Source organism: Pectinophora gossypiella, chromosome 18 (genome assembly GCF_024362695.1).
Source record: "Pectinophora gossypiella chromosome 18, ilPecGoss1.1, whole genome shotgun sequence".
NCBI lineage: Eukaryota > Metazoa > Arthropoda > Insecta > Lepidoptera > Gelechiidae > Pectinophora > Pectinophora gossypiella.
Window position 1 is genome coordinate 9,696,303 of NC_065421.1, and position 25,984 is coordinate 9,722,286.

The 25,984-nt window shown below is 39.0% G+C and overlaps 1 protein-coding gene across 4 annotated transcripts in view; it reads left to right on the forward strand.

The window, feature by feature from the left end:
• LOC126375121 (putative epidermal cell surface receptor) overlaps window positions 1-25,984 on the forward strand; it is a 61,495-nt gene that overhangs the window by 24,615 nt on the left and 10,896 nt on the right. For all 4 annotated transcript variants that reach the window (XM_050021962.1, XM_050021965.1, XM_050021961.1 and 1 more), the window contains exons 3-6: window positions 22,429-22,916; window positions 24,415-24,601; window positions 24,864-24,993; window positions 25,445-25,598. In XM_050021962.1, coding sequence (XP_049877919.1) covers window positions 22,429-22,916; window positions 24,415-24,601; window positions 24,864-24,993; window positions 25,445-25,598 — 959 coding nt within the window. The remainder of the gene's footprint in view (window positions 1-22,428; window positions 22,917-24,414; window positions 24,602-24,863; window positions 24,994-25,444; window positions 25,599-25,984) is intronic.

The window sequence follows — 25,984 nt, forward strand, 5'->3', positions numbered from 1 at the left end:
TGTATTGCACGGCGCACGGAGTTGTATTATGATTATACAATTATACATTTTATAAATTATACTTTTATTTTGTAATGTAACATTTTATTTTGTAATGTAAAATTTTTATATGTATATTGTTTAAAGTAGCTGTTGGTTTTCCGAAAATAAATAAATAAATAATGTCGTTGCAATATTGTATACGGTATAAGTAATTAGTGAATCTTCGACTTTTAAGCGAATATACAGTCATAGGTCATAGCAATATCATGTACCCACTTTAGAACCCTGTCGCACTATAATATTTGACATTTAATGAGACTTACGGTTTAATTTGTCAAAAAAGTTAATGTGACATGGTTTCAAAGTGTATACATACTCGTGACCGTACCCAATTGCTAGACTACATAGAGTTGCGAATGTCATTTGCCGTTTACAACCTCATGTACACGGATGAAAGATGAAAAGCCACACAAGTATGAGCAAGTAAGTAGTTCATACTTCAACTTTGCACTCCACTCGTCCGCAAACTTTACGACGCACGGAGCTCCGCGATAGTATAATTATTAAAAGTTCGTTTTGTGCATTATAACCTGCAGGGAAAAATTCCAATATCGACTATCATGCAAGGAGATCCATCCTTATCACAGGAATGCTGGAAACCTTAGAACGTGCGGCTATTTAATTTTATCAAAAAATACTTTTGTACTTATGCAGTAACTTACGAAAAGTAATGATAAAATTTCGCCTAGCACATAAAATATACATTGCCGGTAAAGTGGAATTTGAGAAGCAGTAGAGCTATCGTATTTATCTGTTTGCAGGAGTAGTAGTAGAAGATAGCGGGGTTGAACCGACGACAGCGGTTTTCATACAAAATGCGCGTTAGGGCCTTTCCATCCCCTTTTTTATATTCCGTGTCCTCATGCAATCATCTAATCATTAAGGAATAAGTTATAAATGAACCTTTATCTTAATAAGTACCTATTCAAGTATTATTTGTAGTATTAGTTTATCCAAGATACAAAAACCCAAACAGCCTATATACGTCCCACTGTTGGGCCTCCCCTCAATTAGCCGGACGGGGTATGGAGCATACTCCACCACGCTGCTCCACTGCGTGTTGGTAGAGATGTTTTTACGGCTAATAGCCGGAACCAACGGCTTAATGTGCCCTCCGAAGCACGGAATCCGGAGCATGAAATCATCTTATTTTTTTAGACAATCAGGTGATTCAAGCCTGTAAAGTCCTTACCAAACAAAGGACAGTCTCAGAAAGTGATATTGACTATGTCCCCATCGGGAATCGAACCCGGACTTCCGGATCTTGAGCCTAAAGCTCCAACCACTAGATCACGAAGGCTGCTATCGAAGATAAGTAATGTTAAAAGAGGAAGTAACTGAATTAGTTTCACGTAACTTTTTCAGATAGGCACTTTGTATTAAGTCTAGGTCATTCTAGATTATGGATGTAATAAAAGAAAATACTTCCGTCCGCCACGATTGGTGCCAAAATGACACGTTTTCAGTAAACGATAATTCACTCTTCTCTTTCGTCCATTTGTGGGTCAGCGGATCGATTCGAAGAGGTTAATGCTCTCCCCAGATCGATGCAATAATAACTAACTCAATTATTTCTACATTACTCAAAAGTACTAAATATAATCAGAAATCCCCGTTACTTTAAACTTTAGTGTTTCGTAAAAATAGTGATTCACACGGCCTTAACGAATGTAGAATTAACAACAGGTTTGGGAGAAAACTCCATAAAGTTGAGACGCTATCGCAATATAGAACTAAATTGCAATGTTTGTATAGATTGTGAGTCACCACGTGGGCACCTCCATCTTTAGACACCCCTCTACCTATGAAGTTTGTCGGTCAAACTGTTAAAGCGAGGTATTTTGACGAAAATATATTTTACATTCCATAAGTAAATAATAGCAGTTAGTCATAGCTAAACTACTGAAATATTTTTTTACTGTGACGTATGTACGCTGACGTCAAAAGAAAGCGCGCGAAGTGCAATACCCGCGGGTGGCCCCCCACACCTCACCCCCTAAAATAATGGTTCTAAAATAAATGTTATGCAAAATATAAACTGTGAGTAAATATATCTTTAAAGGCTTTCTATATTGTCTACCGTATCTATTGCCACTTTCCAGTAAGTGAGATGAGGCTTGTACATAACAAACATCGACATTATCTGTTCTGTAAATGAATGTATTGCGTTTTCGAAGCAAAATATACAAAGATATCGACAGACATCGATAGCAGACAATGACATTATCGAAAACAAAGATCGGTAAAACAACTGACATTTTCAGAAAACATATTTATTTCTGGCATAGGTTTTTTTGGGCATTTCCATTTTCAAAAGATTAATATTTACTTAAAAAGATATACTAGTTTTTTTAGAATATAAGTCCCATCCACACGATTCTCAACGTTCCAAAAGCATTTAAAATATGGCGGAACAAAATAGTAAAGTCGTGACTTCTCCGACGCCTTTTTCGGAAGAGGTCCGTCGCATTCCGTGTTTCTCAGGTCTTTTTATTCTGGAGGTTAGAACGGTCTTTGTTGCGATGAGAGTCATCCGATGACCAACTGTCTGATTCTCAGAATAGGCTTAGTCAATTTTCCTTTGGCTATTGACTACTCTAGCAAATCTAAGGAGAAGCTTAAGCCCAGAAGAGGCAGATTGGCCCTGATTCCTGCAAACACCTAATTTTATTTTAAGTTATACCTGATATTTTTTATCCCCTGAATAGGAATGGGACGTACGACTGAAAATTGATCTTTTTAAGACGAATGAATTACCCGGGTGAATCAAATAGGCTTCTCGCTGGTATGCAACCAGTTTGACGTGTGCTGTGTCAAGTGAGAAGTAGCCAAAAGAGAAGTAGCCCAAATGAGAAGTTGCCATAATGAGAAGTAGTCCATTTGCGAGTCGGTTGCCATAATGAGAATTAGCCCTAATGCGCCTAAATCCTTAATGATTTTCTGTCGGGATATTGGCCTATGTAAAATTTTGAGAGGGTTGTTTTTTCTATTTTTTATTTGTTTTTTCTAAAATGTATGTGTGTTGCATAAATTTTATGCTTGTCCCTTTCCTTTTCGGTGGATTTAAGAAAAAGACAGGTATAACTTAAAAAGGATTTGATAAAATAGGTAAGTACTTATTTGTTTTCAAGAATAAATGAGGTCCATATTTAATTAATAAATCAATCTCAGAAAGTTGAACTAAAAGTTTGTCAAGTGTATTGTCATATTTTCAGTTTACTATAAAAAAATCTTTATCTATGTGAAGTCAAGTAATCTATGTTAACTAAAGTCACAAATGGTATAAATATAAAATATTTCGACAATAGACAATGACAGTCACAAAAATGTACGGGACTAACATTAGGTGACATATCGATCCCACATATTTATTTGTCCTCATTTGTCCGGCCAAGTAGTTAATGCCATTTGCGGCTAATCTACAGCAAGTACCGTCACAAAAAATCTTGTCGTTTTTCTTTATTCGATTGCAACTTGGCTAAGGCAAAAGAATACACTCAAATGATGTCTAATTCACGGTTTCTCATAACCAGTAGACTTATGAAGTTTTTATTTAAAGACAATTTTTTATTATTTTTTCTACTTCTTAATCCATTTTGACTACAATAGAACTTAAAATGCTAGAGTTAATTATCAGTGTCGAGATATTAAAAGTCTCTTCTTAGAAACCCAACTAGATTAAGATTTTTTTCCATGACCGAACAAAAGGCTGTCTTACTGTTGATTTATAGCGTGTTTTATACCTCTGCCGTGACGGCGTACACCTTGCGTTTTGAAGGTCGTAGGTTCGAACCCCAGGTGGGCAAAAACTACTGAATTAGTTTTTGGGGTCAGGTACGGATAATAATTGAAATCGTAAACATAAAAGTCGTAGTGTGTCAGGATCGAAGCAAATGGAATTCCAAAGTCTCTGCTTACCCCGGTGGGAAATAGGCGTGAGTTTATGTATGTATGTTAACATAAACACGACGGAAAATTCCATTGGATATTAATTCAGGATCATGGTCAGAATCATCCCCCTCAGTATTCATTACGATGTCACTAACACCCACCACATTTTTTTTTGACGTGACTTATTGTAGATTTGCCGCAGGCGGCATTAACTACTTGGCCGGACAAATGGGGTGCGCTGAAGGTTCTCACCCGGTACAACGTTTAAGACAACAGACCTGAGGGTGCCCAGTTGGGCGCGAACCTCGGCTCAGGGCGTCGTCTGAGAGGAAAAATATTTGAAAGAATTAATCGACCCTAGTGGGCCGATAGCGATAAGCGCTGATTGAGGGAAGTCGTCGACCACGCCAGAGGGGTCAATATCGGGGACACCCACCACAGAAAGCGTCCCACATATACGGGGCACGGGCGTCCACTCAATCGGAGGGGGTATGGAGCATACTCCATCCCGTTGCTGCTCCGCAGATTTCAGAAGGTGTTTTACGGCTAGCAGCCGGGGGGATCAACGGCTTAACATGCCTTCCAAAAAACGAAAGAATTAAAATCGAACATCGGTTATTTTAATACTATCTGATCTTATAACCCAAAGTATTTACACTCTACGTTTTTAACTCGTGGCTCTATGTACTCCATTAGAAGTCACTGGCGTAAGTCTTTTTTATAACAACAACATAACATAGCATCTCGCCTGTATCCCCGAAGGGGTGGGCAGAGGTATAATGATGGACGAGGTGTGGTGGTGTGTAGTGTTTTTTATATGTACGGTCACGAGTACTAATATGTATACATTTTGAAACCATGTCACATTAACTTTTTTGACAAATTAAACCGTAAGTCTCATTAAATGTCAAATATGATAGTGCGACAAGGTTCTAAAGTGGGTACGACTGTAAGTACGTGATTTATTATTCCTAACTACTAATGTAGTTCGAAGACACAACACATCTGTACTGGAACAGACATCGCAGTACTAACAAACACTACAACACTAACTTAGTCCTAAGCCGTGTAGCAAGAAGCCTGGGAGCGCATTGTTGCGCCAGCGCTGTTGCGAGAGCATATCACGAGCGACAGGCCCGCACGCAGGCGCGGGACACACTTTTATGGTTCTTTTATTTGTTAATGTGCCCGGCTCAGTACTTGCTGTAGAACTCCCTGATAGTCTAACTCTGTTTAATTAGCCAGATATGCAAATTATATATTATTATTTATTTTTATTTAGGTGTCAGATAGTAATACTTATAATTACACGAGATAATTTCTGTAGCGTAGAAGAAGGATTTTATAATTTAAAAGCGAAATGATAAAAATGTCTGTACTTATTAAATATGTTTCTCAGGCAACTTGTAATGTATACCTACGTACATTGATTTAAAAGATGTGTTGCTGTTGCAGTTTCTTGTCATTTCTTCTTCTCAGCCATAACACCTTGCAAAGTGACGTAGATTCAAAAATTGAATTGACATTTAAAAAGTTACGTGTAATTACGTTGATTAATGATTCTGATTCTGAAAGAAATGAGAAGAGATCGCTTGTCTACTTTTAGATCTGAGTTATTCTTTGTACATGTTCTGTGTTTGTGTATACTTTGATAGGGCGATAAACTATGGATTAACATGACCGTAATATTGAGACGACTTTAAAAAAATACTATATTATTTCTTAGAAGACTAAAAATGTATATTCTTAAACGCATCCAGTGCGCACTTTGATTGTATAACTCCGAAGTAAATCTTTACTCTACCTTCATAATTAAATTTACATTTTGACGAATGATAGTGTCTAGGTAAGTACAACCTACAAATTGCTTGGGCAATAGGGTAAAAAACGTTACTGCAATAAGTTTTATTGCCTATTGTGCGACAAAATCTTTTATTTTCTTTATCTCCTTACTTTGTCTGTCTAACTTAAAAGTGATTGTTCGACACAATAACTTATTTTTCTCTATCTTTATTTTAACTTACGTATTGTATTTGCTACATTATTCGTTGTAAAAAAGAAAAGATGCAACTAAGGAAATAGACAGTGTGATTGAGGTCTTACTAGCAAGCAATAGCTGAGTCCGACAACTTCAAGTTTTTTTAAAATTTATTATGAAATATTTTTTGTCCAACATCTCATCCGCCTAAAACTACTGCAACTTCACAATCTGTATAGCCAAGGAAAAGTAGCTGCAAGGAAAACCTATACACAGGGCCCTAGACGTTCTTAAAAAATTAATATAATATAATTTAGCTGCCTAATTATTATTTATTATTTTATTTATTAAAAATAACTACACTACTTAATACATTTGTTTGTTTGTTGTTTGTTGTTTTTGTTTTTGTTTGTTTGTTTTATTTGTTTAATATTCTTCAGATCGTTAAACAATTCTTCGTGTTTTTCAAAGCACGGAAGAGTCGGAACCTTTATTACCACAATCTTACCCTTTCCAAATTCATAATTTCTTTTTTTAATTATTTAAATGAAATATTTATTAACATAGAAATAGTAATCACAGTTACTTACAGTCAAAATATACATACATACGTACATACATACATAAACTCACGCCCGTAATCCCTAATGGGGTGGGCAGAGCCACAAGTAATCAAAGACAACTTGCAGCCACTGTTAAAATATACACACATTATATAAAATAGACAATAACAATCTATTTAGTCAAATAAGCCCCCACGGGTGGATAATTCATAATTCATTTATTCGCCTTAAAAATGGTAGGTATAGTTTGCAGATGGTCAACATTTAGCTTTAGGTCAACATTTTTAGTTATGAAAATTATAACATGCAAATAAATGGATCCAGGCGCAAAGGTCCCCATCACCATCACAATCAGAATTGGTAATGAATAAATAAGTAAATCCACCAACCCGCATTGGAGCAGCGTGGTGGAGTATGCTCCATACCCCCTCCGGTTGATTGAGGGGAGGCCTGTGCCCAGTAGTGGGACGTATATAGGCTGTTTACGTAAATAAGTAAACAAGTTACCTGTTATGACCAAGTGCTAATTAGAGCTCGTAATAAAATTGTTGAAAACACCTTAACAGGTTATTTTAAAAGTTTATTTTCGTTCAACTCCGGAAACAATACATTAAAACCGTCGGACTAAAATGGAACAGGTTTCACTACTCTGTGTTAACTTGACCGATTTCCATTGCCCTTTATGTCCTCTATGATTGCCAGACGTTTGCTATAACTTCGGGCGAGAACTGACTTTATAAAATAAGTATGACTTAATTTATGCGTTCAATGAATGAATGTACGGTCACGAGCATTATATGTATACATTTTGGTACCATGTCACATTCACTTTTTTGACAAATTGAACTGTAAGTCTCACTAAATGTCAAATATGTTAGTGTGACAGAGTCCTAAAGTGGGTACATTATACTGCTCATGACTGTAGCAGTAGGTACCTCCTAATTATACCTATCACTTTCCCATCACAGGCACAGGCCTAGACCAATATTGTCGAATTTGTTTAAGAACTCATGTTTGTATCATAAATGAATATCACGTGCTCAGCGGCGAAGGAAAACATCGTGAGGAAACCCACATTCTGCTGGGGCTGGTTTTCTCTTCGCAGGTTGGAAGGTCAGACAGACAGTCGCTTTTGTGAACAACCGGACCTGTCGAATCTCCTGGTTAGGTTAGGTTAGGGTCCGCTTACCTAACCTGAAGATTTTACAGGTCCGGTTTTTTACAGACGCGAATGCCCGTCTGACCTGCCAACCCGCGAAGGGAAAACCAGCTCAATACAGGTTAGGTCACATACCTCTTCCTCGATGTTTTCCTTCACGGCTGAGCACGTGATAACCATTTATGATCCAAACATGAATTCGAAAAATTCGACAATCATTGGTTTAGGCCTGTGCTGGATTTGAACCGGCGACATCAAAGTGAGAGGCAAGCTTTTGTATCAACTGGGCTACCACGGCTCCGGCTGTTGGAATCAGAATCAATGTGGTAATAGGCTGCTGCCTCTAACGTTACGGTCGTTTGTGCGACCCCCCTCCCCCTCCTGAATGGGGTTTTACCTACCCCCTCTTTCAGACTTTCCCATTTTAAATTGGCAAGTTTATTACCCGCAGAATTACCAAGTTACTTCCGAGCAAGTATCGGAGCCGCTAATGACACGGCCACTAATAGGAAGCTAGTAACGCCACACGTAATGCGCCGGCGGCGCGCGGCGTTGACATAACCGCCTGTCAGGCATGACGATGTCTGCGCATGCGATCCCCACTAGTGATGCCACAGTGCTTTTTAAATTAGGAATCATTTATTTTCGATTTGTTTCACTGAGCACTTTGAGCCTTTCTACAGGATATAACTTAGTTAGACTTAGGTTGCGCCATTAAAAAGGTTGAGTGAGTTATTTCTCAATATTATTCCCATCTAGGTTAGTGACATATCAAAACTAAAGTGCTATTACTTACAGAAATATATTTTACAATATTTCGATATTCGTTCGTTTTACTAATGGTTTAGGAATTCTGCAAAACAGAAAAACTAACTTCCAACTGTCTAAATACGAGGAGTAAGTGACTTTGAGTGATGGTTCAGGCCATGATTCTGAGTTAATATCAAGTGGAATTTTCCATCGCAAATGTTTGGAACTGAAAATAATAAAAAAAAACACTAAAATTTTCATAAATTTTTTGACAGGTAATTCCGCGTTATATCAACTCAGAATCATGGTCTGAATCATCCCCGTCAGTATTTGTTACGGTGTCACTAACACCCATACCCACTTGTATGGCTACTTGTACGGGGTGTAAGTGATATCGTAACGAATGCTGAGGGGCCTATATACGTCGTACTGCTGGGTACTGGCGTCCCCTCGATTAACTAGAGGGGGTATGGAGCATACTCTACCACGCTGATCCAGTGCGGTTTGGCGAAGGTGCCTGGATTAGTAGCCTGGGACCAACGGTTTAACGTACCCTCCGAAGCTCGGAATCATCTTACCTTTTCGTAAAATCAGGTGATTCAGCGTGCAATATTCTTACCAAAGGACAGTCTCCAAAGTGATTTCGATAATGTCCCCATCGGGAATCAAACACGGATATCTATATTGTGAGCCTGTCGCTCTAATCACTATACTAAGGAGGCTCTAATAACACTATACCTACTTATAGTAAGAAAATATGAAAAAACAATTAAAACAAATTGCAACTACCGCAACTCTATTCCATACCGCGGGAAAGCGAAGATAATAAAGATATAATCATCCTTATTACCAACACGACAAGGCACATCTATTGGTGTTGTAAAGTGATTGTATGATAATGCATTCACCTTCAATCTGGGTCAGGAAAATACTCGATTGTTGTAATAGATTTACGTTATTATACGATGCAGTCTTGTGGTGTTTCTCAGATTATTCTCCCTAGCGTTATCCCGTTTTTCACAGGGTCCGTGTACGGCCCATGCTGCACTGTAAGTGGAGATGTCTCCTTTCGTGGCGTGGTGCTGGCGGTGGTGAAAACTTAAACTCCTTTGTTGAAAGTCACTATTTATTGGGTTTTTTATAGTTTTGTTACAAATACGCGTGGCTCGTGACGCTCCGGTAGGGCAATCATCATCATCAGCCCATTAACGTCCCCACTGCTGGGGCACGGACCTTCCCTATGGATGGATAGGGAGATCGGGCCTTAAACCATCACGCGTGCCCAGTGCGGATTGATGGTTATTAACGACTGCTAATGCAGCCGAGACCAACGGCTTAACGTGCTTTCCGAAGCACGGCGGAGCTCGAGATGAAAACTTTTTTTGTGGTCACCAATCCTATGACCGGCCTTTGCGAAAGTTGCTTAACTCCCACAATCGCAGACCGAGCGCGTTTACCGCTGCGCCAAGGAGCTCCTCGTTTTGATTATTGGTGCTAATATGTGAACCCAAATAATCACGTCACACGTCTGTTAGGAATAAACAAACTTATCGATTTCGACAAAATTGATTGAATCTATTGTTATGTGTTGTTAGCCCTGCTCAAGATTTGACAGGTCCTGTTTTTTATTAAAGCGACTGCCTGTCTGACTTTCCGACCCGCGAAGGAAAAACCAGCCCAATATAGGTTAGGTCACATACCTCCGAAAATGCATTTCTCGGGAATGACGGGTGTTTCACAGATAAAAAATATTATTAATTATTATTAGATTAAACTAAATAATCCTTTAATCTGTTCAATGTAAGCTCTTCTTGGTCTTCCCCTTCCTCTCTTCCAACATAAATTATATTTATATATGTTTTTGTCGTTATATTATTTTTGAATGATTATGTACCCGAGTAATGAGAAAATAGGAAATCTGAACAGCGCCATCTATATATTTTTTGAGGCACTGGAAAGTCCCTCATTGTACAATTTCCACAACGAAGGGTTAAGGGTTAAGGGTTAATTATAAATATAATAATAATAAGGGCCGAAGGTCCCTTATGTAAGGGAAAGCGCGCAAAAAAATAAAATAAATAACATAACATAGTAGCCAGAACCGACTAACCTATCACAAGGCTCAACCAGTAGACTATGGAGGCCGTATGTATATTTACATCTAAGTACAAATATCCTGACGTAACTCTAAACAAACCGAATGATACGACGATATCTCAAGCCCACGCAGCTCATCGGTCCCATGAATCAAGGCATTGTGTCTCGGCCTTGTGCTGGTTAGATCGGATCACACCAGTCCGCAGTGAAAGTGGTCGACACGGCTTAATTGATGACATGAAGACCCGGAGGCCTTGACTTGCTGACTATTGGTACAGTACTGTGAGCCTGGAATGTTAGATTCGGCACGGCAATGAACAATCTTTGTTTGTACTTCAATGTGATGCCTTTGCATCACCACCACCACAAGACTTCAGAAGACAACTTATATTCTGTAGGTTGTGAGCTGGATGACCAACCGCATCAACTCTGTTTTATTGTTCAGCCGCCATAGGCTGACATGTTTCACACAAGGACTACGTACTTACGTCAGTAAGTAGTAACCGGGGCCAACGGTTAACGTGCCTTGCGAAGTATTTACTTTCGGACAATTGGGTGATCAGCCTGTATTTGTAGGTATTTTGTATTGGTATCTAAAAGCACCAAACAAAATAAGCCAGCAGCTTACATTGACCAAATCGGAGATGTCCTTAGGAAAGGTTACGTAGTCAACATCACTAATTTAAGAGCCACGCTCTTGTCGGTGTAGCATTCTCCATTATTTTCTATCAAAGACCAATTCTTTCACTTCCTTATAAGACACGACGTTCACCATCTCTTTAATCTGTTCCATGTAAGCGCTTGGTTTTTCCCTTCCTCTCTTTCCTTGCAGCTTCCCTTCTATGATGTTTTAATAAATTCGTCGTGTCTTATTAAGTGTCCAATCATCTTGCCTCTTCTGTCGTCAATAACTCTCAATATTTGCCTCTTTTCGCTTACTCTTACTATACGTAGTATTTATTCTTTATTTTTGAGAGATGAAATGTGAAGAAACTAACAGAGTTGAAATGATAAGCACTAGAACTATCCACAGACGCGATAAGTACATATAAAAATACTTATTTCGTTGATATTTTCGTTGGTTGTATAATACCTTTCGTGTCGATAATGTGTTTGTACCTAATGTGGTATTAAAATGGAATTTACACTATGTATAGGTTCCATTCACATTAGGAGTTCGCGCGGATATTAAGCTCACTCGCTTCCGCTCGCGCGTTTTCTGTGACTACATTCCCGCGATTCTATAGACACTAGAAGAGTTTGATAAAACCGCGCCCGCGTCTTCTCGCTTACAAACTGCACTTGTGCATAACCTCGCGTGATTCGTGATCATCAGTGCACTATCTACGTATAAGCATCAATGGTTGTCGGTCCACACGGCACGACATAGCGTTCGTGATGCCATAATGATTTGAACGCGCCTAACCTTTGCATTTGTATAAAATGTAGGTACTATAGTACAATACCTTGAAAATGTTCACATGGTTATTTATTATTAATAAGTTTTATTCATTAAACATTTATCGTACTTTGATGCGTTTGTTAGCTCACGCTAGAGAAGTTAATTTATACAGTCAATCAGCAAGTAACACAAACACACACACACACACACACACATACACACACACATACACACGCACACATACACACACACACACACACATATACAAGCACGCGCGTACCACTGATATACGTGCACTCGTCTGCCCCTACTACTTTCGTTAATACGTGGTTAATATTGTAAATAAGCTGTTGTTAACCTCAATAAATATAAATAAAAATGCCCATAGATCATAGAAACAAGGGAAATACGCCCTCAGCACGGAATTACACAAGTCCGCATGACGCCTGTTAACTCACTCACTGGGTGCGTGAAACGGCCACAATATTTCTCGCTGGTTTATTCGATTATTCGCTATTAATTGCGTAGTAAAACAAGCGCTAGTTGTGATTGCACTATACCAAAGAAGCAATGAACGACATGAAAGTTTTATAATACGATCGTTGCCTCAGTAAAACATTTCGTTTTGTGCATATTTCGGTCTCACCGGCTATGCTCCCGCGGCATCTCTCTGTAATAAGAACTCTGTGGTAATGCCCTAACCTTAGGGCATGACCTAAGGCCATTGCTTATCGAATTTGTTTTAACAATTATATTTGGCAGATTTTTGAAAATATCTGTCACTATTATCTAAACCACCAGGGTACACCAGGATTGATGATGTTGGTAATCCACCTCACAACCCACACGATAGAAGAAGATTTTAAAGAGTAATGCTATCAATTTTCCCGAGTAGATAGATACGATACATCAGTTATTGTAAACTGTTTTAGGAAAACGAATATCTGGAGCATTGAGACTATACTGACTGCAAAACAGTTATTGTCGTAATTTAGCGGTCAAAACTTGAAGAAAAACATATTTCGGATGTCACTGCCATAGAGGGCCATCAATAGGTGGAAGACAGCGGATTTCCTTATGGTCACTGCGCAGTTAGATCCGTTCAACCTCATACTCGTAACTCTACTGAATACTGAACTGATCACGGAAGTTATAATATATTTAGCTTAGAAATAATACTTTCTTTTTTTTACACATCACCTTTTCATTGATTTTTAAAGTTAACTTGTGATGTCATCTGTAATTTGACGTCATTGTGGTGAAAGGATTTGCTATCCACGCGACAGACGACCTCTACCTCTCTCTTTCTTTGAATCTACGTAAAAAAAAATATATTGGTGGATTTGGAGGTCTGGTCTGTTAGAGGCCCGTATTGCTTTATGATTTGGAGGCATAACCTCATCTGTGATTGGGCTGTTTTTTATGGTTAAGATAGGCAGTCGCTTCTTTAGTAACCGGACCTCAACATCAGTTTTACTAAGCGCATCTTGTAAAAATGGGATAACGTTATATTAATATTGTCACTCCGTAGTGACTTCTTTCGATTCTACAACTTACACAAACTAAAAATAACTTAAACTAATGCAATGATGTATAGGCTTAAAACAAACTGTTCATCCCCTTCTCTTCAAGCCCACCATTACAGTTTTGTACAGTGCCATTGCTTCTCCCGACAATGGGAAAGACAAAGCACTGTTACAGCCCCCCACCTGATAAATATTACTGTAACTATCTAGCAGCTGTATTCTCAGATCCTCGTTCCGTACACACTCTATCAAGATTTCTTATGATTGGTGAATTAGGCATGGGCTGATAATACTGACATACTCTAACAACAGAGTGCGCGCAAAATATGCTTGTCTAGCTTTACAAATCGAGAATAATACATGAACTATATGCATAAATTATAAACTAATTAAATTGTATTACTTACTAAATTTTTTAAGAACGTCTAGAGCCCTGTGCCGAAGCTTTTCTTGCAGCTACTTTTCATCAGCTATACAGGTTGAGAAGCTGCAGTTGGTTTAGGTTGACGAGACATCGACCAAAAAATATAACCTTGACTAAATATTTTTGATTTTGAGTATAAATTAAACATTTTCGTCACATTTGTACCTACATATTTTTCTCTGTAAATGTCTGCGACATCAATACATACGGATGCGAGACGGATGTATCTACACATATCTTGTGCAATATTGGACGCGGACAATCCACACGCGCTTACTCAGTCATTGGAATTCGACAAGATTTACATTCTTCGCTCTAAATTCTGTATTTACTCATATGGCCTACTTAATTAGGTTTTAAAGGTCTACCAATAACGTCTTTTAACACAGCTAGATATATGGACAATAATAGGCGACGAATTTATTCAAACATCATACAAGGGAAGATAGAAGGAAAGAGAGGAAGGGGAAGGCCAAAAAGAGCTTACATACATGGAATTGAACGTCGTGAGTCGTCGAAGAGAAGGCGAACGTAGTGTCTTATGAAGAAGTCAGAGAATTGGCATTTGATAGACAAAAATGGAGAATGCTACTCCGACGAAATTAATGATGATGATGAGTTGATCACCTATCACCATACGGTTTATTACATCCATCTTTAGTCTTCGTGAAAAATGACTTCAAGTTAATCTGGTTATTTGTCGCTCTGCTAACTTTATTAGGGATCGCGGGTGTTTATGTACGCATGTGTATAAAAACAACAGCCTCCGTGGTCTAGTGGTTAGAGCGTTAGGCTCACGATCTGGACGTCCGGGTTCGATTCCCGATGGGGTCATTGTCGAAATCACTTTGTGAGACGGTCCTTTGTTTGGTAAGGACTTTTCAGGCTTGAATCACCTGATTGTCCGAAAAAGTAAGATGATTCCGTGCTTCGGAGGGCACGTTAAGCCGTTGGTCCCGGCTATTAGCCGTAAAAACACCTCCACCAATCCGCAGTAGAGCAGCGTGGTGGAGTATGCTCCATACCCTCTCCGGTTGATTGAGGGGAGGCCTGTGCCCAGCAGTGGGACGTATATAGGCAGTTTATGTTTACGTGTATAAAATCTGTTAGGCATTTCGTTTCGTTGAATTACAAAGTAAGAAATCCAAGGTTTGATTAGACCCCACCACTGTCTGTTGGAGTGAACCGGTTATGCGGGCGTGTGTGAGGTCGACTAGAGGGCATAGGTACAGGCCTCTATTTTATACTTACTTAGCTGTCGCCGGCGCGCTTGCTAACAACTCTGTTTGCATGCAACTCTTTGTAGCCATTGTAGAAAAGAACTAAAATAGAATCCTACATCTCAATAAGTAAGTACTTATATAGTAATGGTATATGACACGGAATACAAGAAAGAGGTTGGAAAGGCCCTAACGCGCATTTTGTATGAGAACCGCTGTCGCCGGTTCAACTCCACTCTCGTTTACTTCTACTCCTGCAAACAGATAACTACGATAGCTCTACTGCTTCTCAAATTCCATAGTCACTTTACCAGCAATGTATATTTTATTTGAGAGGCTACAATTTTATTATTACTTTTCATAAGATACAGCATATAAAAGTATTTTTTTGATAAATAGCCGATCATACTAAAGGTAAGGGCCGATCCGGAGGTCCCGGGTTCGAATTCCGGTGGGGATAAATCACAAAAATCACGTTGTGATTTTTTTGGACAATCAGGTGATCAGCTTGTAATGTCCTAACCAAACTCATGAAACTCAGGATCAGAAAGTGATTTTTGTGATAATATGTCTCCTCCGGGATTTGAAGATCACCGGATTGTGAGCCTAACGCTCAAACCACTAGACCACGCAGGCCGTCGTTCAAATGTTACGAAGTAATTTCTTTTGTTTGTCTGTTATTATGTACGTGTGCCTTGTTTGTTTTATTCTCTCTCTATTTGTCTCATGTTATAATGTGTGTTATGTATTTTTCTAAATTTCTAAAGAGCAAAACGAAGAAAGTTTCATCAAAATCCCTTAAGTCGTTTTCGTATAATGCACAAATATAAGTACTTAAATTATTATTCCCCGCGTACTTCTCGGACTATGATAAGGGAAAGCCCGTTATACACTTTTAATTTATTATAATACAGTTACTTTGTGTTGAAGGAAAGTTGGAAAGGTACTTTAAACCCGTTAAGAGGCATAATTATTTTATTTATGCACGTAACCCTTATATCGGCGGTTGGTAAATTCATATTTTTTTACTTGACTCTTAACACGTTCACGGTGTATGAACCACATGTGAGGCAATAAATTTGAAACTCATACGTGCATACAATGTGTGTTTATGTATGTGAGAGGTTGATATCTAATTTTCGGTTACAAAGTGAACGTGTGATCTTGAAGAATTAAATGGGGACTTATCCAATATATTTTTGGGGACTTAACACGTTCGGCCTTACAAATAAACCGGGTGCCAGGTGAAGAAATAGGTAAATAATATGGATAATAATTGGATATATTTGGTTTTATAAAATAAATTTAATATAAGGAGCGGGAAAATGAAACGGCGTCGTTCTTGTTACTGTTTTGTTTTTTATTGTTTTTCTTTTGTTTTATGACAAAAAAGGTTACATTCCGTTTTCGCTAGATGGCGCTTGTCTCTGACATGCTGCCACCACCTAGGTGTCCTACAGCAATTCTTTGGTAAATAGGTAAGTAAATCAATACTAATTTAAAGTATTTATACAGAAATTAATTTAAAATTGATTTAGGCAAGCAAGTACTTATGTAGAACTCAACATGGTTACATTATAAACATTTCTTACTAAATTATATCAATAGAAGGTAAGTACTTACTTAGAAGGTAAATATTAAGAACATATTCTTGGTTACAAACAAACATTTGTTAAACTATAATACTAGTTTATGAAGTATTCATAGGTAAGTAAGTTATGCAGAAATAATAATTGAAGTATTTTTTTTAATTATATAAATTTAGTTAGCCTTAAGCAGTTAGGATTAGGTAGATTATATAAATTTAGTTTTAGGTATGTAAATTATATGAATTTAGTTTGCTTTAAGTAGTTAGTAATTAACTTAATTAGGTATGTACAAACTAATCTTAGTTGACAAGTAGGAAATAGCTTTAGGTAGTAAGTGATTAATTTAAGTAGGTATGTACAAACTAATCTTAGTTGATAAGTAGAAAATAGTGCAAGTATGTAATATTAGTAGGTATATAACTTATTTTAAAGGTAGCATTTGATGATCCTCCTTGAGGTGTGGATTGGGACAACCCTCGTGACCTCGTCCTTCTCTCAGCAGCAAGTGGTGACTCATCCAAGCTTATTCTATTCCGTTTATAGGTAGCGGGCAAATATTGTTAAATGCGCGTTTGATGATCCCTCTCGCGGTGCGGATTTCTGCGACTCTCGTGACCTCGTCCTTCCCCCGGCAGCAGTTGGTGATGCGTCCAAGCCTCCAGTGGCTCGGGGGCAGCCCGTCTTCCTTCACGAGGACTACGTCGCCTTCGCGGAGACCATGGCCCTTGGAACTTCTCCACTTGGAACGTGTCTGCAGCAGTCCGATATAATTTCTAGACCACCTTCGCCAGAAATCTTGTTGTACTTGCTGTAACTGCTGGTAGTGAGTTAATCTGTTCATAGGTACATCAGTGTAGTCGTAGTCGGGTATTGAACCAGGTGTCCTACCTAATAGGAAGTGGGCTGGCGTCAAGCAAAAAACTTCATCATTATTAGAGTTAGGTATTGGGCATAGAGGGCGTGAATTTAGAATAGATTCTATTTGAGTTAGAATAGTCGAGAACTCTTCGTAGGTTAATAAAGAATTACCTAAGACCCTTTTAAGATGGTATTTACAAGACTTAACCGCAGCTTCATGCAACCCACCCATGTGTGGGGTATAAGCAGGTAAGAACTTCCAGATAATGTTTTCATTCGCACATGAGGTCATAAGATTACCAGAGTTATCTTTTAAAAAGTTATATAATTCAATAAGCTCGTTATTAGCGCCTATAAATGTAGTGCCATTATCACTCAACATTTCCTTTGGTTTTCCCCTTCGGGATATAAATCGCCTTAAGGCTGAAAGAAAGCTAACAGTTTCCAAACTGGAGACTAGTTCAATGTGAACCGCCTTGGTTGTTGCACACACAAATATAGCAATGTAGCATTTACTTGTCTTGAAACCTCGTCCTCTCCTGTCCCTAACATTAAAAGGACCTGCATAATCAATGCTCGTATAAAGAAAGGGAGGTGTTGGATTTACTCTAGAAGGTGGTAAGTTGCCCATTATAGGTACACTTACTTTAGGTTTAGCTCTAAAACAAATCACACATTTGTGTACAATTTTGTTAACTAATTGTTTACCGTGTATAGGCCAGTACTGTTCACGCAGTGATGACAATAACAGTTGCGGTCCTGCGTGCAGTAACTGTTGGTGAAAATCAACGACTATCAACTCTGTAAGTGGGTGATGGCGTGATAGAATGATAGGGTGTTTTTTGTCGTAAGTATAGTTAGATTGATCTAAGCGACCCCCCACTCGTATGAGTCCGTTATCCATTATGGGATGTAGGCATGAGAGACCTCCGCCAGGTCTTGATTTGCCTTGGCTTACCTGGAAGTCTCTAAATAGACTTCGGACTCAGGGGGGCCGAAGTAAGGACAATTTGTTCAGGTGGGGTTTCTCGGATGGCTCGGACTTAAAGTGCAAGTGCGGCACTGTTCCCCAAACGATGGAACATCTTAAATCGTGTCCTGCGTGCCCGAACACACGCAGGAGGATTTGATGAGCGCTGCAGATAGCGCCATACTTGTTGCCAAGTTTTGGGCCGATACTACGATTTAGTTTGCCATCGACAAGATAAGAAGACTAAATCGGGTGTAACTTTTTGTACCGATCATAACCTAAGAATAAGAACAATCTACAAATAATCTCGGAATAACTTATACTTTGGTGTAACGTCTCATACTATCGCTAAACTAACCCTCATCCCAGTTTAAGTTCGGAAAAACCCAAAACAGACTGACATTGACAGATGTGATTTTTTGGTTTCTATTCGATTTTTTTATTATCGGCTTATACTAGGTTTAACTAATCCTAGTATAATTTTGAAATGATAGTGTTTTTATTTGTAAGGCTGTATATGTATATAAAGAATATGTAAATTATTCATCGTCGGAGAGACTTTCATATCCTGTTCCTTCTATATTCTGTCTTTTTTAACCCTAATCTCCTTTCTATCTTAAAGATCGCTTCGTCCTTCATTCTTCAACTCTCTCGCCCTCAACTCTCGTTCATCCAACAATTTGTGTCTAAATATTCCTTCCCATTCCTCAATCTTCTACTCCAAGTCATTCACGGCGCATGCTGTCCGTCTGTGGAATTCTCTGTCATTAAAGCATTAGGAGATCTTCGTCATTGGAGTCTTTTAAAAGGCAAGTCAAGGCGCATTTCCTAAGTTCTATTTCTTGTTTATTTCCCATAATCTATCTACTTACTTCTTTTCTTCCATAGTATGTAGTAGTATAAGTATTATCACTTACGTTATATTCGTTAACGTTAAAGAAAGCGAAAAGCAATTAGGTACCTAACTCCGATTAAGACAAAGTCGTGTTTGACGAATAAAAATAATAATCGTGGAGGTGTGAAAGAATTACAGTAAAAGTGATGGGTACGTTCTACAATTTACGCAGTGTTAAGAGAAAACGGTATGACGAATTTTATAACTGAGAAATGTGTGTTACTGGAGAAACGTGTCACAAACCAGTGATATGCCGTGCTGGGAATGTTTCCTAAGTGGGGGCATTCCAGTAAAAAGACGCAAAAGTTATGAAAAACATAGCTTTATATTATTTACCTAGTCTTTAGGCAGAATGAACAACCAGCAAAAAATCCGTTTGACACTAACTTGGCCGGTCACACACACGGATAACTATCATGTAATTTATGTATTTCTTACACTACGAAATACTTTATTTTTATTTTATTTTCTTCGGAAAATCAACAGCAAAAGAAATAATAGATTATGTCATAACTATAACATACACAGCTTATATACATCCCACTGCTGGGCACAGGCCTCTCCTCAATCAAGCGGAGGGGGTATGGAGCATACTCCACCACGCTGCTCCAATGCGGGTTGGTGGAGGTGTTTTTACGGCTAATAGCCGGGACCAACGGCTTAACGTGCCCTCCGAAACACGGAATCATCTTACTTTTTCGGACAATCAGGTGATTCAAGCCTGAAAAGTCCGTACCAAACAAAGGACAGTCTCACAAAGTGATTTCGACAATGTCCCCATCGGGAATCGAACCCGGACCTCCAGATCGTGAGCCTAATGCTCTAACCACTAGACCACAGAGGCTGTTGTTATAACTACACAATAAGCCAATTATAGGTTTTCGCAAATAACAACTTAATATCTATATATGAGATGAAAAAATTCGCCAAAAAAATTCACGCCCCACCATTTGGAACCCGCTTAGACTACTCAGAAAAATTACAACTCAGCTGGTGCCTAATATCTTTACATTACATGATAGTATCTGATAGCTTGTCATTATGACGGATGCCCTTGTATGGCAGTTATTGAGAGCACTACAGTATGTTTGCTCGCATATTCATGTCACCTTAAAGTCGATGAGTGACACTCACCCGCATGCAAATACTATGCGCGTCCGCAGGTGCTCACGTCTCCTTATACGGTGAACGAGTACGACGCGACGCCAGCGCCACTTAATTCAATGTTAATGGCAATGCTTGATCATAATAGAACCCCGACTAGTGTTGGACATGAACCATGGAGCCATTTTAGAGGCTTTGACGACTCAATAATTTACCCTGATACCAGGATTTACGAGGTTATTATCATACTTAAGTACTTAAAACTAGAGTCATCCCGTGATCACGGACCATAGCACTTGCAACTGTGTTGAAATATCGGGAGTCCCATATCCCTGGTTTTAACGCGGTAAGAACCCGGTATTATATGTTTTAATAGTGCTGGACATTTGTTACTTTCTGCTACTTTTGTCCAATTTCGTTTGCAATTTAATTTTGATGATTCGATGAATTGCAGTATAACATTTCAATTAAGCTTTACACAAACTTCGTCTCTTCTTCTCTCGTGTGGGTTGTGAGGTGGATTACCAACGTCATCAACCCTGGTGTCAGGGTTTCTAAACACACATATACTAATCTGTTTCGATACTTACAATAACAACCATTTTTTCCCCGTCACATACGGTCAAACAAACTTTAAAAGCTTTTTTCATGAAAGGAAGTGCTACAGTGTTAACAAGAGGTTGCCATCAAGGGCCCGTGAGGTAACAATGGATTGATGATATTTTTCCGGCCATTCATCACATTCAGACATGGGTCAAGACGTGTTGAGGTTAATCCTTCTGCAGATAAAGTTGAATGAACTCGAATATTAAAAATAACATATTATTTCTGAAGTAAATTTGAAGACTCATATGACTTGGCTGTATTTCCGACGTTAAAGGAGATATGGAGAGAACCTACGTACGATAAGGTGCAAAAGTCCAATCAGTTTTTTGCACAGTAACAAATTAACTGGTTGCACTTAAGACCTCCTGGTTACATGTCGTTTCTGTAATAGCCCAAAAACACCTACAAAAACATAAATTTTATAATTATGACAACTAATGGTTCATAATTTCAAGACTGTTTACAAATAATTCGCTGGGCTCAGTGACTGCACTTTTGCTCTTTGAATGCGTTTCGGACGTATGTGACTGAACTTTTATTGGGCTGGTTTTCCCTTCAGGGGTTTAAAGGTCTCCGGGTGAGAGTCCTCAGCGGGCCCTATTTGTCTGGCCAAATGGTTAATGCCATTTGCGGCAAATGTACAATAAGTCACGTCAAAAAAAGTTTGGAAGGTCAGACAGGGAGTCGCTTCCGTAAAACCCGTACCTGTCGAATCTTCAGGTTAAGTAAGCGGATCCTGTGAAAATGGGATCACGCTATGGCGACATGGAGGGTAGTTTACCGATTGGAAATCATCAACAGAAAAGCAAGTAACGGTGCAAAAAGACTAAGTTCCAAATATCACGGATCAAGTTGAAAAACCGCCACTTCAAATGTAAATAAGTAAGATTAAAGAAAAAACAAATGTCGTTACGATGCTAGAGTTCAATCGTCGCCAACCCGAATACAACAGTTAGGTACGTTTATTTGAGACTCGATCAATCGATCAAGATGCTTATCGCTTTGTGAATAAGATTGATGTTTTTACCGACTAAAAAGTGTAACTAACCGTATTTCTGTGTGGCTTTAGATCGCCCACTGACCGTAATCTAGTTAGAGATGAGAGTAACCTGTGTTCTGTAGACAGCGTTCAATGAATCGAGATCAATAAGAAAATAATACCGACAGGTGAAGTTTATTACACAAAGATGAAGACGAATAATGTTCTAAGAGAACAAATTTGAAAAATAAATACAGACTTTCTAATATCACAATGAATGTAGATGGTGATAGGGACGATTATATTTTTTATTCGATATGAATGTAATCATTTCTGGTATTGCACACATTTTAATAGATATCAATCTTGTTACAGGTAAAATCGGGGCCGAAGATGACGAAGTTCCATCAACGTTACCACCTGCCGAAACGACATCTGCAGACCCATCGCTTCAACCTTCATTCCTGCCAACATTACCACCACAAAAACCCACAACAGAACCCCAGAAAAGAGAAGTAGATGCTACTCCTAAGGTAGAAGCGACAGAAGCCGCAGACGCACCTGAAACTCCTAAACAACCGAGACTTCTAAATCTGAATGTGGACGAGTTGCAAAATTTCGCGAACGCTCTCCACAATGAAACAAAACAGCAGAAAAGTCAAAAAGTTGACCTTAGCGATGTGAATATGGACGAAGATGAGGACGATCCTCCTCGACTGATGCCACACGACCACAACAAACATGAAAAGCAGATCCCTGAGAAGTTCTATTCCAATCTCCAAGTGCCATTCAGTCCACTACTAACTATTGACAGAGCCTCAGAAGAAACAGACACCTGCAAAGAAAATGAAGTATTTTATAAGGTCAGTAGAGTTATTTGCGGTTTCTTAAAAGAATTGCGTCTTACTTTTGATTAACTTGAGGTTATTGTTCTACCGTAGATAATAAGTAACACGATTCGTGTTGCTGTAAGATTAATCTTTATCTCCATTGATTTTGTTTTTCGTGTAGTTTTTACCTTCACCGATTTCCTCTTTTGCAACAACTTGCATAATTTAGCATCTTATTGTTAGTTTACAGTAAAAACTGTCGACGACATTTTCCTTATTGCTTTTCTCTTGCGGGTCATTAAACTTTATAACATGGCTTGTGAACTTAAGAATCTCGGCGGTACCCTACTTGAGAACACTTAAATTATGATGTTTATTTGCAAGCATATGATCAATGAACGTTGTAGTGCCTACAAGTATATAGTTATTTTCAATGAGCTATACGCGGTACTTACTAGCAAATGACACAACTTGTCCATGAGACCTAACAGTAAATACGAGTTGTAATATTTACTACAAATCTCTAGAATCTGTTAGTAATAAAGGTATAAATTTTAAACAGCTTTAAAATTTAGCTAATGTTATCAACTTATCGTAGTCCAATTATTACCACTAATTAATATAAGTATTATTTTTAAAGTCCAATACAATTTGCAATCAGTTTTTCAGTCTTGCGAATCCTTCGCCCGACCCAAATTGTCGTCTTTTGTTTTTCTTCTCTTTCTTTTGTCTCCGACCAAAATCCCGCCAAAACATTATTTTTCTTAAAAAGAGAGACGTGACGTTCCTTTTCTTTTTTAAATTGCCAACACTAAAGACAATCAATTTTTTTGAGAATTTAGGCATCATGGTAAACTTTGCGGCTTTGATTAGCACGCAAAGTTTCTTTATTGTGTATTGTTTGGTAAGTTGCAGCTTTTTTGAGCAGTAGGTTTGAGAACCCCGTACCGGAATTGCACCAATGCGTTACAAATTTTTCTTGCGCAGTGCAGTTTTCACTACACCTCTGACTACTCCAATGAAGGACTTTCCAGGCTTACGTTCCCCAAATCAGATTATAAGTATATTGAATTATGTTGCTACGTATGTGTATACTTACCCAATAACAAATATAAAAGGTATATGTGTTTAACAGCCTCCGTGGTCTAGTGGTTAGAGCGTTAGGCTCACGATCTGGAGGTCCGTGTTCGATTCCCGATGGGGACATTGTCGAAATCGCTTTGTGAGACTGTCCTTTGTTTGGTAAGGACTTTTCAGGCTTGAATCACCTGATTGTCCGAAAAGGTAAGATGATTCCGTGCTTCGGAGGGCACGTGAAGCCGTTGGTCCCGGCTATTAGCTGTAAAAACACCTCCACCAACCCGCAGTGGAGCAGCGTGGTAGAGTATGCTCCATACCCCCTCCGGTTGACTGAGGGGAGGCCTGTGCCCAGCAGTGGGACGTATATAGGCAGTTTATGTATGTGTTTATGTTATGTGTAAACTAAAGTACTTTTTTTTAATAGCACTTCATTGATTATTCTTACCCTCAGATCGGCGACCGCATCGATCGCGGATGCGAGGAGACCTGCGAGTGTTCTCCGGGCGGCACCTTCGACTGCACCCCTCGCTGCAAGCACCCGTACATCCGGCGCGGGCGCAGACTCAGTGATCCGCTGTGCTTCGAGTCACCGGTCGACGAGTGCTGCTCTATCGTCGCTTGCGCTACTGGCAATCAAGGTAATAATGGTTCATCATCTCCCTAGCATTATCCCATTATTCACAGGGTCCGCTTACCTAACTTGACGATGTGAAAGGTCCGATTTTTTACAGAAGTAATTGCCTGACTGACCTTCCAACCCGCGAAGGGAAAACCCGTCCAATACAAGTTAGGTCACATACCTCCGAAAATGCATTTCTCGGGAATGTGGGTTTTCTCACAACAAACAAACAAACCTAACACAAAGAATATCTAACACCATCAACTTGGTTGTCCTTACAGAACTGAAAGTGAACAAAGTAGAGGTCTGCCGGTACAACAACGACACGCACGCTGTCGGCACCAAGTGGCACATCGGGTGTGAGCAGACCTGCTCCTGCGAACCTAACTCCGTCGTCACTTGCAAGCCTAGGTAATCCATCCTTATTTTTTACCATCCTATTTTTTCTTTCTATTTTAGGGGCTTATAACTAAGTTTCTTATGCCAGCCCCATCGATCAAGGCTATGTAGAACTGATGAATAATCATATTTATTTTACCATCCTTATAATATTGTGTTAAAGTAAGCACAGACCTTTCTTCTTAAGTTTCTGTTATAGTTTTCGATTAACAAAAGTCTAGTAAATTATCGATTTTAATGAGGCAAATTCAAAAGATAAAATATCTGGTTTAAATCAACGATTACTCCAAGACGCCTGGACCCATTTTAATGATATAAAAAACTGCCCCTACAAAAGAAAAAAAAAAACATCAAAATCGGATTTGCCCTTGGCAAATAAGAAGTGATCTCTTGACTCTACTAAACTGGACAATTATAATTTGAACACATTTCCTCAGATGCGTATTATGTGATGTGTCCTCAGATGCAACAAACTTCAGCCATCGGACAAGTGTATCAACGTACAGGATCCTAACGACGAATGCTGCGAGGTGCAGGTCTGCGATGTCTCCCAGGACGTCCATGAAGAGCCTGAGAATACCACCAGCAGCACCACTTCCACCACCAGCACCACTGAGGTTTGAACAACTTAACATGAAATAAACAAAAAACCTAAGACCTAGACTCTGCCAATGTAGAGACGTACTGGCTAACTAGTGTCCAAATCATGGCGCGACTTGTGCTGAGTGAGGCTCGTTTATTTCAGGACGTCCACCACCACCTTAAGATCATTTCGACTACATTTCGACGAACATCCGTTTTGCTTTTTTTGTTTGTTTTCTGAAAATTTTAAATGATGTTATTATTGTTTTTGTGGCGTCCTTTTATAATAAACAATCTCATCAGCCCATTAACGTCCCCACTGCTGGGGCACGGGCCGTCCCTATGGATGGATAGGGTGATCGGGCCTTAAACTACCACGCGGGCCCAGTGCGGATTGCTGGTTATTAACGACTGCTAATGC